Here is a 13,210-nt window from a genome sequence, read left to right as displayed (position 1 = left end):
TTGCTGGGTATTGTAGTCTGGGCTGGCATCTGTGTTCTCTTAGTCTGTAAGATATCTTCCCAGGCCCTTCTGACTTTTGGAGTCTCTGTTGAGAAGTGAGTTATAATTCTGATAGGGGTGTTTTAATATTACAGAGGGCCTCTGAAAGCCAGAAGAAAACAGGAAAAACCTTGAAACCTGACACAGAGGGCCCCTGAAAGCTTCTGCAGTATAGACTGTCAAAGCAGATGCTGAGCCTGATGGCCAACTGATGGGCAGAGTGAATGGAATTTTATGTAAGAAGTGGGAAATAGTAAGAGCTGGAGGGGACGGGAACTCCACAAGGAGAGCAACAGAACAAGATAATTTGAACACAGGGAACTTCCCAGAAAATCATACTCCAACCAAGGACTATTCGTGGAGATGACCTGGAACCCCTGCACAGGTGTAGCCCATGGCAGTTCAGTGTCCAAGTGGGTTACATAGTAATGGGAAGAGGGACTGCCTCTGACATAATCTGATTGGCCTGCTCGTTGATCACTTCCCCCTGAGGGGGGAGCAGCCTTACCAGGCCACAGTAGAGGACAATGCAGCCACTTTTGATGAGAACTGATAGACTAAGATCAGAAAGAAGAGGAGAACCTCCCCTATCAATGGACTTGGGGAGTGGCATGCATGCAGAAAGGGGAGGGAGGGTGGGATTGGCAGGGGAGGAGGGAGGGGCTTATGGGGGGATACAAAATGAATAAAGTGTAATTAATAAAAAATTAAAAAAAAAAGATATCTTCCCAGGCCCTTCTGACTTTTGGAGTCTCTGTTGAGAAGTGAGTTATAATTCTGATAGGGGTGTTTTAATATGTTACTTAGCCTTCTTTTCCTTTTAGCCTTTAATATTCTTTTGTTGTTGTTCTTGTTGTTCTGTACATTTAGTGTTTTAATTATTATGTGGCAGAAGGATTTTCTTTTCTGCTTCAATCTATTTGGTGTTCTATAGGCTTCTTGTATGTTTATAAGTATGTCTTTCTTTAGGTTGGTGAAGTTTTCTTCTATAATTTTGTTGAAAATATTGTCTGGGTCTTGGACCTGGGAGTCTTCTTCCTATTATTTTTAGGTTTGGTCTTCTCATAGCATCCCTGATTTCTTGGATGTTTTGTGTCAGCAGCTTTTTAGATTTAACATTTTTTTGATCAGGGTATCGATTTCTTCAATTGTATCTCCTACACCTGAGATTCTCACTTCCATCTCTTGTATTCTGTTAGTGGTGCTTTTTTTCTGTAGTTCTTGTTTTCTTCCCTAGGTTTTCCACCTCCAGAATTCCCTCAGTTTGTCTTTTCTTTATTGCTTCTATTTCCATTTTCAGGACTTGAACAGTTTTATCCATTTTCTTCACATGTTTGGTTGTTTTTTTCCTGTATTTCTTTAAGGGATGTATTCATTTCCTAAGCTTTGAACTTCTAACCCCATGTGCCTGTACAGTCATGCATGCCTTTAAAAATGCAGCTTTGTCCTATATAGTCCAAGACTTCCATGCAGCAGGGCATTTTTCTTTCATCTCTGAAGACTTTCCATAAACAGGATGCTAGCTCAGCCTCTTTCTTTGAGGGGTTTACAAGTGGTTCCCAATACCTGAGCAGTAAGCACTGCCGCCTACTTAGCCATCTCCCCAGCCCTGAGAAGGTGAGAGGAATACAGAAACTACTTATTCAGATACTTGAAGAAAATGCAGTTAGAACTGTAATGAGGTAAATGTCTATCTGGCGTGTTCAGGGAGAAGTGAGAAGGCCGTGGGGCTGGAAGATGAGCCAGCATGGCTAACTAGGACTCATGCAGCATGTGGATGGAACACACACGGGTCTTACTCATGCAGGGGAGTCAGATAATAACAAAATTAAAGGGTAAAATTATAAAGAAGGCAGGGAAGGCTGTAATGGACAATATGTCTATTAGTTTCCTGCCACTACATCAAATATCAGAGACAATTAACTTATCTGGAGAAAAGGTTTGTTTTGACTCAGTCTCCTAAGCCTCAGTCTACAGTGCTTGGCCCTCTCTTTGTTGCTGTTGTTATTTGGTTGCTTTTGGGCATGTGGTATAAAAACCTGCTTAGTGCTAGCCAAGGACAAATAGAAATCACCTTCACAGGACACTCTGGTGGCCAAGGGACTCCTCAGTAGGCTCACCTCCTAAAAGTTCCACTGCCTCCTAGAGGTGTCGTTTAACTTGTGGATCTCAGAGCACATTCAGAATCCAAATTTGAGCAGCACAAACTCAAGGATGAACCAAGGATGAAGTGAGAGGAAAGACTTTGCCGTAACAGCGTAGGGACCATCTAAATGAGAAAGCAAGAAGATGGACCCTAACGCTGTGCCTTAGTGATGCCCTCTTGCTCTCCTGGGAGCGGAGGAAAGGCCCAGAGTGAGGGTCAGATGCAGCAGTTACTCCCTCTGTCCCTTCAGGTTCTTGTTTGCTATGGATTTTCTAAGATCTTTCTGTCCTCATCCTCTGACTTTGTATGAAGTAAAGTTACAAAAAACAAGAAGAAACGATAACAAAAAAGTACATCTGTAGTGTTATTTTCATGTTGACTCATCGTCTTCTGCCTCCACCCCACTTATAATGAATTGGTACTCCTGGTCAAAGTGGTTCTTAAAAACTATCATAGTGGGACTGGGGAGAGAACTTGGTTGGTGAAGTACCCGCTGCACAAACATGAGGACTCGTGTTCGGCTCTGCAGCACCTATACAAAGAACCAGCTGCCAAAGAGCATTCATGCACTGGGCTCAGCCCCTTAACACATATGTAGCTGACGGGCAGCATGGTCACCATTCGGGTCCTCTAGTAATTGGGAGTGGGGTCTATCTCCGACATGGACTCTGTTGCTTGCTTTTTAATCACTTTTTCCTAGTTAGTCATGATGCATCTTGATGTGTTAGAGCAGGGTGGCAGAGATGGGGCTCCTCTTTTCTGAGGAGAAGGGGAGGAAACAATAGGGGAGAAGGTTGGAAGGCAGGACTTCAGGGAATGGAGGGAGGGGGCTTCAATCAGGATGCAAATAAATAAATAAATAAATAATAAATATATAAAAAAATAGTAACCAGGTTGAATGGAGCAGGTCTATAAGTCCAACACTTGGGGTATCACAGATGGGTCCCCTGAGATTCATTGGCCAGACAGCGTAGCTGAATGGAGAGGCTTTGCGTTTAGTGAAACAAACAGAAAGCTATCAGGGAACACACCTGATATCTATCTTGTCTCTACATACACATGTATACTCACACACATCCACAGAGATGTGTATAAAACACACTCACAGGCAGAGTATCATAAATACCTGATGTTAGTCCTGAAGTTACCCAGAAACCCTTTATAACGTTCTGTCCTGAAAACTATGTATTGCTCTGAAGTTATTTTTCTTTTTCTTACTTGTTACCTAATTATCTTTCTATAGCTGAAAATTTTTGAAATTACATATTTATTCATTTAAAATCTGATTACTGACAAACCTTAATTATTCCACTAGCTATACTATGTGACTCTTATCCAAGTTTTAGGCCTTGTTTTGTAAAGGTAAAGGGTTATATTGTAGTCAGATCTGAAGAAGTGAAAAAATTATGGGCCATTGTTGGTTCTGCCAAAAAAGCAATGCCCTGCCCTGGCTTAAGGAGCTAAGACATTTGGTGATACTTTCTGAAGGACTTTTGAGTGTTACTTTCTTTAATATTTTAAATATTTATCTATTTTATGTGTCTGAGTGTTTTCTGTGCAAGTACGCAAATGTACCACAGGCATGCTTGGTGTTTCTGAGGGGAACATCCTGATCCTTTGTGGAGGAGCTGGTGGCTGTGAACCATCATTTGGGTTCTGGTGACCAAACCTGGGTCCTCTGCAAGAGCAACAAGAGCTTGTAAACACTGAACCATCCATCTCTCCAGCCCCAACAAGAATTGCTTCTCAGTTCTGAGCTGGAGTGTTTTGCTCTGAACTTGTGAAAATACTCTTTCACCAAGAAGGAAGGAAATGCACACAGCGTTTCTTTTGTAACTTTTAGATGAAAGTCAATGTTAAAATGCCAAATGGTTGGAGGAAGCTTGAATGTTGTTTTAAACCCCTAAGAGGTTTTTCTTTCATTCTTTCTTTTTTTTTTAAGTGGAAACGAGCCCTCTTTTCATTCTTTACTCCATGGAAAATATTACATCCTCTTTCCACAAACCTGGGAGGAGATGAGTATTACAGAGGTGTTTTTTTTTTTTTCCCATGCATTCTTATGTTTCAAATCCTTATTCCTGTGTAGGCTTACATCAGATTAATAAATTTGAATGGCAGGTTTGAATCATTGTTTTAAACTCCCCACCATTAGACTTGCTTGATTCTATGAGAATATCCATTATATGCTATTGTGTAGCTTTAGTTCATCTTGACTGATGCCCTTGGCTTAAAAGTATAAATAGAACTATAGAGACAAGGATTGATTAGCAGTCTTTCTTCTAACAGAAACAATAAACCCACTAGATAAATCATCAGCTCAAAAGCTTGAGAAATGCATGGCAAAAGAATTGAGTGTGTGTGTGCGTGTGCGTGAGAGAGAGAGAGAGAGAGAGAGAGAGAGAGAGAGAGAGAATAGTGATTGTGTTTTCTAGACGGACGTAAAGATTCTATCTGGTCTATCTTTACTATCTGAATTTTATGGAAGATGGGCTTCCAGATTATAATCAACTGAAAAAAAAGTTTAATTGCCATCTCTTCAACAGGGTTTTTCAGTAGAGAAATAGGACAATATTATTAAAGAAATAGGCTAATATTAATTGGCAATGAATAAACAATATACATATCTAAATTGCTAGTATAACATTTACCTCTTCCTGCCTCATGCCAGAAATCATTCAGGGTGAGGTCTTTTGTACCAACTGAGGCCGTGATGGAGAACAGCAGTCACTAGTAGCAGGACGCTGTCACTGAGAAAGGGAAGAGGGAGAAGCAGGCAATCCCTTCAGCAGCAAGGGGTCATAGGAGGAGACAGAAGTGGGGAGTTCCTGGGATCCTGACAACTTTGGCAGCAGCCATTTGTGTGAAGACAGTTCTTGTGTTGTATACAGACAGCTGTTGACCAATGATGATGGAATTGTATATAGGCAAGGGGGGCTTGGGTGTGATCAAAGAGTGGAGTAACAGAATTGGTTTAGCCTGCTAGAGAATGAGATCATAGTTGACATAATGCTGAACAAACAGGAGTTGGAGAGAACATCTGAAACTGAATTTATCCCTTTCTCAGCCCTCACTGCCTGTTCAAACCACTCTGCAACTGAGGCTTCTGTTCCCCTAAAAAGTCTTGAGACACATTTGTTGGTTTCTCAGGCTCCTCTGAGAATTAAAATCAAATACCCCTGCATTTTTTAATAGCTTGTACCTTTACACATAGCATTGATTATATCTGATCTAGTCTAGTGTAAAAGTCACATTTCATTCACTCCAAGGGGAAGTGTCCCCCCTTGTAGCTTCTGCTTGCTGCAGATATCCATCCGCCAGTGTATTAAGAGCTGTGGTAAGCACTGTTCCCTGTTTCCCTCCACAACTCTGTTCCTCCCTCCTCTCCAAACACCTTTGACACCGTCAGAGTATATGAATAAGCAGAAAGCTGAGAAGCCAGGAAGACATTCAGAACAGACATCATTCTGCTCTCACAGACTGTGAATCTGACTCTTTGTGAGCACTTTTCAGGGGTTCTTTGGGAAGTGTCTCCATCCTTGGCTCCAACATGTCAGAAGTGGAAAGAGATTCTCGTCTTTCATCATGGTGCTGCTTAGCTGTCCATGGCAGTTGGCTTAGCTCATTCTGGTTGAAATGCAGAGCACACTGACTTTGGGGGATATTAAGAGGACAGTGCTCTTCTGGTGCAGACTGATTGAAGTCAGGCAGGTGGACAGTTGCCTGGGAAGAGATGTGGTGGACCTCCTAGCGACACTTGGGCAAAAGGGATCCGAGAAAAAAGTTTCTGGCTACCTGACATATATCAACATTTCCTAGGGAATCCTCCAGAATTAATTTAATTACATGTGTATCACTTGTGCATGTTACTTGCATGGAATCTGGATCTTTGACTACATCTACCTGTTTTCTTTACCTCAAATGGGAAACTTTTATGTTTTTACTTTAATTGGATGTGGGCCCAATACTGCTTTATGGTTTTTAAGTTGCTATTAACTTTACTCTGCGACTTTTAGTTCACTGACAAATTTTAACCCTTTCTCTTCCAGTTGTATATGAACACAGATCAAGATTAGAGAAATCTTTGCAAAAAGAAAGGCTTGAGCACAAGAAAGCGAAGGAAGGTAAGACAACATGAGCTTGCACCCTGTTGTTTCTTCCTGCCCTTCTTTGATGTAGCATGTCCTTGATCTATGATGCTTTTTGGCTTCGTAATTTGTGCTAAGTTGTTTCTCAAATCCATCTGAAGCCAGTGCCGTAGGTGGGCAGAGAAAGAGCTGTCAGAAAATGTGTTAGGCATGATGCAGACCCTTTACACCGTCTTGGTGAGAGGAAGAAAGCCCTTCTTCCTCTTTGGGAACTCAAGTCAGACAGCAAGTGTAAGCGGTGTGAGCCTCATCATCCAGGCCATGGCTCAGAGGTCTCTGTCCCCTTCAGTCCCATAGAGAACCTTCTGGATTAGAACTCAAGATCAGATTTAGAAGCTTCCATTCTGCTTCTGCCCCTTTGCGGAGGTCTTACATTAGTGAACAGATTATTTCAGAAATAACACCAGACTTGCCTTCTGAATATTACATAGGTATATTACTGATGCATCAAATCTCTGCTGACAGTTGGGGTTTGCGGAAAACATGCATTGTTTTGAACATGGCACTTTTTATATATTCCTCCTTAGGTCTGTAACTTAGTGACCCAGTACCCACTTCCTGGAGTCTTTTGAATGAAGCAGATATAATTATTACCTCATGAAAAATTTTACTGGCAAAGTTGTTCAGTTAGAAATTAACAGATGACCCAGGCAGTGGTATTGAGTTTTACCAGAGCTTTTTAAGAAAATACGCACCCCAACATCCAGCTCCTGAACGTTTCCTTCATTCTTACTTTTTTATTTATTCATGTTTTGTGATAAACCCTGGAACTTAAACCCTTGACTTCCTTGGAGAGTGTGGGATGGGTGCTGGGTATCATCCTATCCTCTCCAGACTCTTAGCTCCAACAGACCTTAGAGCTCTGAGAAATGCTCTAAGACTTATCTCTGCCCTGTCTTCCACTATTGAGTGGTTTTATAGAGCCATCTAGTGGGTAATAGATGGCGTAGACTGAAGATGCAGTAGATGGCTTAATTGCTTTTGTAGTTCCTGAAAGAATTCCATGTGCCCTCTAGTGGGAGGCTCTAAATCACCCTTGTCTCCACGTGCACCCCCTTGCCTCTCAGTTTCAAAGGCAGATTTCACAGAGATATGGTAAGTGTGCCATTATTCACTGACATGGATTCTGGTGATGCTGGATTTGCAGATAGAAGAGAAAGTGGAAAACTGTACGCTTTGATGTCTGTTTTCCAAAGCCTTGAGGGGTAAAATGAAATACATATATCACCAAGAAGATTGATTTGAACTGAAATCATTTTTGGAAGTCTGAATAAAGTAGAACTTTTTTTCTATGAGACATTTAAAAGTTTTTAAGTGAATTAACATATTCTTTACTTTCTCCACTTTTATCTTTCCTAGATTTCCTTGTTTATAAGTTAGAAGCACAAGAAACACTAAACAAAGGAAGGGTAAGACTTTTTTTCTGTTTTGGCTTTTAATTTCTTTTCATGAACTTTGAGGGAGATAAGAATATTACTGCAAAAAAAATTACCCTATCACTGGCATTATAGGGTGTACAACGAACAGAAAAAGAAAAGAGAAAAAAAATACAGAGAGGAAAATGTTAAGCATTGCTTATTTAAAACTTACCTTTTCTTGCTTCTTGCTACGTGGATGCCAGTGAGTGATACACTGAGATAGCCATGCTGTGCCATACGAAGTTGTTTGGTTGCTCAGTTTGGTTCTGGAGTTTTGAAACAGGTTGAAGGCCTCAAAAATCATTGAGGAGCAGAGGATGATTTTGAACTGCAGATCTTCCTTCCTCTACTTTTTTTAATGCTGGGATTACAGGTATGGCCAACAGGAAGGGTCATTTTTATATACTCTTTTATTTGCTGTCTCTTTTCTATGACATGTAAGACTTCTTTTGCCTTTACAATGTACTATCACATAGGAGCCCTATCTCAGAGTTGACATTTGCAATTATCTGGAGAATGAATTATGGACAAAAGGAGTGATGTTGGCATTTTAAAATATTTTAAAGTTAAAATTGAATGGAGAAAAAGCCAATCTTTCTCTTACACTAGAAAAATGTATGAGTGTTAGGTAAATAAAACATTAATGTTTAAGGGTTTCAAAACTGAGAAAAGTCAGTTCTTGGCCTGCCTGAGTGAGGCTTTCAGCTTTCAACTCTAACTTGCTTTTAAAAGCCCAGTAAGACCTGTGTGCACACCTTTGTGTATTTTGTAATCTAATCTTTTTATAAACTAAAAAAGGAAAGAAAGAAGGAAGGAGAGGACAGGGGATGAAATGGTGAAGCAAGAGTGTAGTTTATTTTTGGAGCTGTATGAAGAAAGCGTGAGAGCGCCCGCGTGCAGGGATGGAGCATAGAAGGGTGTGTGGTGCAGAAATAAATCAGCCCCACAAAGGGAGGCAGAAGGCACCAGGTGTCTTCAGTATATTGATTGGGATGTTGGAACTGTAGGGTTGTGGGGACAGCTGCTCCCAGAGACCACGGGGAGGTTCAAGAACATGGGATCAGAAGGGAGGGCTCAAACTCCATTCCTCCCTCTGCTGCTGTGTAAAGTACCTGCTGTTCTGGTTTCTCGCTGTGGTGGTAAAGTGAAGATTATGGAATACCCACTCAAGCTGAGGGGAGAATGGCCTTTCCTCCCTCCCTAAGACATGCAGAGCTGTGAAGCCTGCTCTTAAGTGATGTCCCCTTCCGCCCCACCCACCCGTCCCTGGTGCTAAACACTGTATGAGCCATACACAGTGACTTCCAGAAGTCCGTGGGCCTCTAGGCTCCTTTAGATTGTAAGAAACAGACCCAAATAATTTCTGAGAGTCCTGCCAATCTATAATTTTGTGATGATTCCATTTCCGTTCTTTCCATTAATAAAATCCAACAACCCCCACAAGAAAATTGGAACCTCATTGTTTCTGCTATTAAATAAAGAAATGGGAATTCTTAGAGAGTGGATGGCCCAGTGGTAGAGTGATTGCCTAGTATAAGCAAGGCCCTGCGTTCAACCTCTAGCAATGCTAAATAAATAAATAAAAGATAAGGCCCCAAGGACATGCTGTCTCTAACACAGAATTGATGTTAGCTTGAAAAAACAAAAGTAAAAATCTTTTATTAGGCAATGAAGCTGTCTGCAGCAAAAGAACCATATCAGTTATCCTTTGTTGATTTGATTTTCTTTTATTTGCAGCAAGATTCGAATAGCAGATACAGTGCATTGAATGTCCAGCACCAGATGCTGAAAGTAAGTACCCTAAGACCTCCTATATGAGTGGAGAAAGCCACAGGCCGCACTTGAGCTGATTAGCCATACACAATATGATAAAAGGGAAGGTTTGTAGAATGTGTACTTAGTATATATAGTCATAGTTGTTTATAGTTTTAATGTCCCAGCATGATTATTACCTTTTTACAGAAATAAATGTGGTTACTATATTACCCATTTTCTTATATAATATCAGGCTTTCTTGTTACCTACTTCTAAAGTTTTGTTTTCTTTGATATCTTTAAAGTTCTTTTTTGCTTAGTTTCTTACAGTGGTTTTTCTTGTATTTTACACAGACTGTAGTATGTAGAACTCAAAAGCTTCATCTGTGTTACTAATATTTAAGAGATGTGCTTTTAACTACTCCAAGAACACAACTTATTATTTAAATGTTTTCCTTCCTTGGGCCTTGGATAAAACTTACTATCAAGTGTCAGGAAGAGCAAAAGCACAAGTAAGAGAGCTGTTGATTCTCCTAAGCTGGGAGAGAGTAGCATAGCATTCAGCACCATGTGACAATCTTGCTGAGGTCTTTGCTCCACATCAGTGTTAAGCATTTGCTACACCTTCACATCAGCAAGGCACACACTTTCTGTTGAAACTAGAACGTGCCCTCTCTCCAAGACTTTAGTACATTACTTAAAGCAGGCCATCCTTCCACATAAGCATTTGTAGACTGTAGAATTTAACTAACTTGTAACAAGGTATAGAACTGTAATATAAAATCAAACAAATAAAAATGAATTCTAAAAACAATTCATTACTTTCCCCAAATGAGCAATAGTCTCCTCTCCTCTACCCTAACCACTCTAAAACTGGGTTATTAGAAGACTGACAATCAAAGAGATATTGAATAGAGTGGTCCATTGTGGTCAGTGGTCCTGCCTTTGAGTATTTCTAAAATATGTAGAAGAGACTTGAGTGCATACTAACGGTAAGCAGATATTTTTTGCCATCATTTTTTTTTACAGTGCAGTAATTATAACACCAGTGAATTTTAGTGAATTAGAGAGAGAACAAGTAGTCTCAAAATGATTGAAAGCATGGTGGCAGAAATGTACAAATAGGATACCATGAAGAGTCTTGAGCTTTTTCAGATTTAGGTAGCATATAACCTCGAGTTGTCCTGGAACCTCCCTGAATACTGTGGAGCCTTGGTCTCACTTGTAGAGTAGAGAAAACACACGAAGTAGCTAAGGCTAAAATTACCATCACCTTTACCTTCTTTGTACAGTTCTTTAACAACAGGGAGATAGCCTCAGATTGCCAATTTCCATATCTTGTGTCAGCTTCTTACCCTTATTAATGTTTAAAACTAAGGGAAGCTTTATCTCACACTATTCAGTTCAAGAGTAAGGGAAATGGAAGGGAATTCCGCAAACGGAGCACAACCTGAGCTCAGCCCTTCATGTGTTCTCACCTGTGGTAAGACAGAGGACACTGAGCCAAGAAATAGACTCTTGTCTACTCGGGTATTCATATTGCAGAGTCAGCATGAGGAGCTGAAGAAACAGCACAGCGACTTGGAAGAGGAACACCGTAAGCAAGGGGAAGACTTCAGCAGAACATTCAATGACCACAAAGAGAGGTACCTGCAGCTGCAGCAAGAAAAGGAACAGGAACTTTCTAAGCTAAAAGGTATTGGGTAGGAGCCAAACATGTCTTTGTCTACCATGTCAACAAGAACACACACAAGTGCTACGGTGCTGGCCTGCTTTAAGGTCTTGTATGTTTAGTGCATTTCACGGTAATAACCACACGGAAGAGCAGTCTCCCTTATGCGTAATCCACTCGTTTTATTTCTTAATTTTTGTTTTACGTATGTGGTGTTTTGCCTGCATGTATGTCTGTGCACCACAAGCATGCCTCGTGAGTATGGAGGCCCCAGAGAGGCATTAGATCCCTCAGTGACTGAAATTATAGATGGTTGTGAGCTTCCCTGTGGGTGATGGGAATTGACCCAAGATTCTCTGGAAGAACAGGAAGTGCTCTTAAACTCTGAACCATCTCTCTAGCCTTTCATATCATTTTAAAGCAACATTTTATATATAGTCAAAATTTAATAATATATATAGAAAAAAATCAGAATTATAGAAAATAGGAGGATACAAATATGTCATTCCTGACTACTAAAGTATTTCAGCCTCAGAATTTTGCACCCAGGACAAAAGTGGAAATACAGGAAGCATGCCCATCAATAAAAAAGAAATCTCTCCCTCTCTCTCTCTCTCTCTCTCTCTCTCTCTCTCTCTCACACACACACACACACACACCACTTGAGCGAGATAGAAAGCAAAATAATTATACTTATAAAAATCAACTTTTGGAAAAAAAATTCTCGAAAGGATCTGAATCAACTGAGTATAGAAAGTGCCTTTTATACTTTGCTGGACACTTTACATATTTGTACATGTGTTTGATTATAATAATTGTGTTACTGTGATAATTGCTGTTAATTGTCAACTTGAAACCCTCTAAAATCTCCTGAAAATATCTCAGTGAAGGATTGTCTAGATTGGCCTGAGAATGTGCCTATGATGTTTTTTTCTTATTTGGGTTAGTTGAGATGAGATGGCTCCATCTAATGGGAAGAGGGGCCATAGTTCTGTTTTCACTACTTCCTGTTGTTTAGGGTTGTCAGGTTCCTTGGGGCAAGTCCAATCTTCATGGTCAGGTTATCACCAACTTCTAATCAAACTGCAGCAACAACAACCAGGAGCAGTAGGGGGGAAGCCTTTTCCTTCCTCGGAGGGACACCTTTGTCTGGGCGCTGAGATTTATTCCCTCTCCAGATTCCTCAGAATTAATCTGCAACTGGCAAAGATCACGCCCCTTTCAGAGCCTGCACAAGGCAAATAGCCTGCTGCAGTGGACAGTCTAAAGCAATCCCACATCCCGCACCAAGGACTAAACAAAAACGTTATGTTTATGTAGCATAACTGAGTTTTTAAGGAAACCAAAATGCCCATTACACAGCATCATTTCAGGGCTGAGTCCTCGACTAAATGGAAATGATTGATGGTGCTGAGTACAAGTATCCCTTCCTTTCTCTCTCTTGCCTTTGGATGCCTCAAGCTCCTGTCACAGTGGCTTCCCTAGAGGGATGTGCTATAACCTGGCCGTGCAGACTGAAATAAACTCTATCTGCCCCCGGTTGCCTTCATCAGAGCATTTTATCACAGCAACAGAAGTGGAACTAAGACATGATTCTGGATAAAAGAATTATGCAATAAAGTTAAAGCATTTTGTGATCGATGAAGGTCAGTGGTGGCTAGAGGCCGTAAGTGCAGGCAATCTTTGGTAGCCTAATGTGATACCAGGAGAGTATTTAAACCTCCTCCTCTCCCAAGGAAGACTGGCAAGGTGGAAACTTAATTTCTCTTCATGACTGTGTGTAATAGCTAATGACACATTTCTGTAATGTATTAAGATCAGGTGAAACCCTTCTGTTGGTGGTTTTGCTGAATTTTCTTCACAAACTTGGAAGCAGGCAGGCAAGGGTCTTGTTTTACTTAACATATGAAGAACTGGAGTCTGGTGAACAAAAGTTGCTAGTAGAAGCCCAGTAAAAACATAGAAGCCACTGCCAATAAGTTTACAAATGAAAGAAAGAAAGAAAGAAAGAAAGAAAGAAAGAAAGAAAGAAAGAA

General features: G+C 40.6%; 1 protein-coding gene across 2 annotated transcripts in view; it reads left to right on the top strand.

Annotated features, from left to right (window-relative positions):
* Golim4 (golgi integral membrane protein 4) overlaps positions 1–13,210 on the top strand; it is an 81,877-nt gene that overhangs the window by 40,509 nt on the left and 28,158 nt on the right. For both annotated transcript variants that reach the window (XM_055596632.1, XM_055596630.1), the window contains exons 2-5: positions 6,232–6,306; positions 7,690–7,739; positions 9,486–9,539; positions 11,048–11,198. In XM_055596632.1, the coding sequence (XP_055452607.1) occupies positions 6,232–6,306; positions 7,690–7,739; positions 9,486–9,539; positions 11,048–11,198 (330 nt within the window). The remainder of the gene's footprint in view (positions 1–6,231; positions 6,307–7,689; positions 7,740–9,485; positions 9,540–11,047; positions 11,199–13,210) is intronic.

This window comes from Psammomys obesus, unplaced genomic scaffold, assembly GCF_907164565.1.
Source record: "Psammomys obesus unplaced genomic scaffold, mPsaObe1.curated_primary_1811, whole genome shotgun sequence".
NCBI classification, from domain to species: domain Eukaryota; kingdom Metazoa; phylum Chordata; class Mammalia; order Rodentia; family Muridae; genus Psammomys; species Psammomys obesus.
Note: the sequence above shows the minus strand (reverse complement) of the source record. Positions and strands in the feature narration are given on the sequence as shown.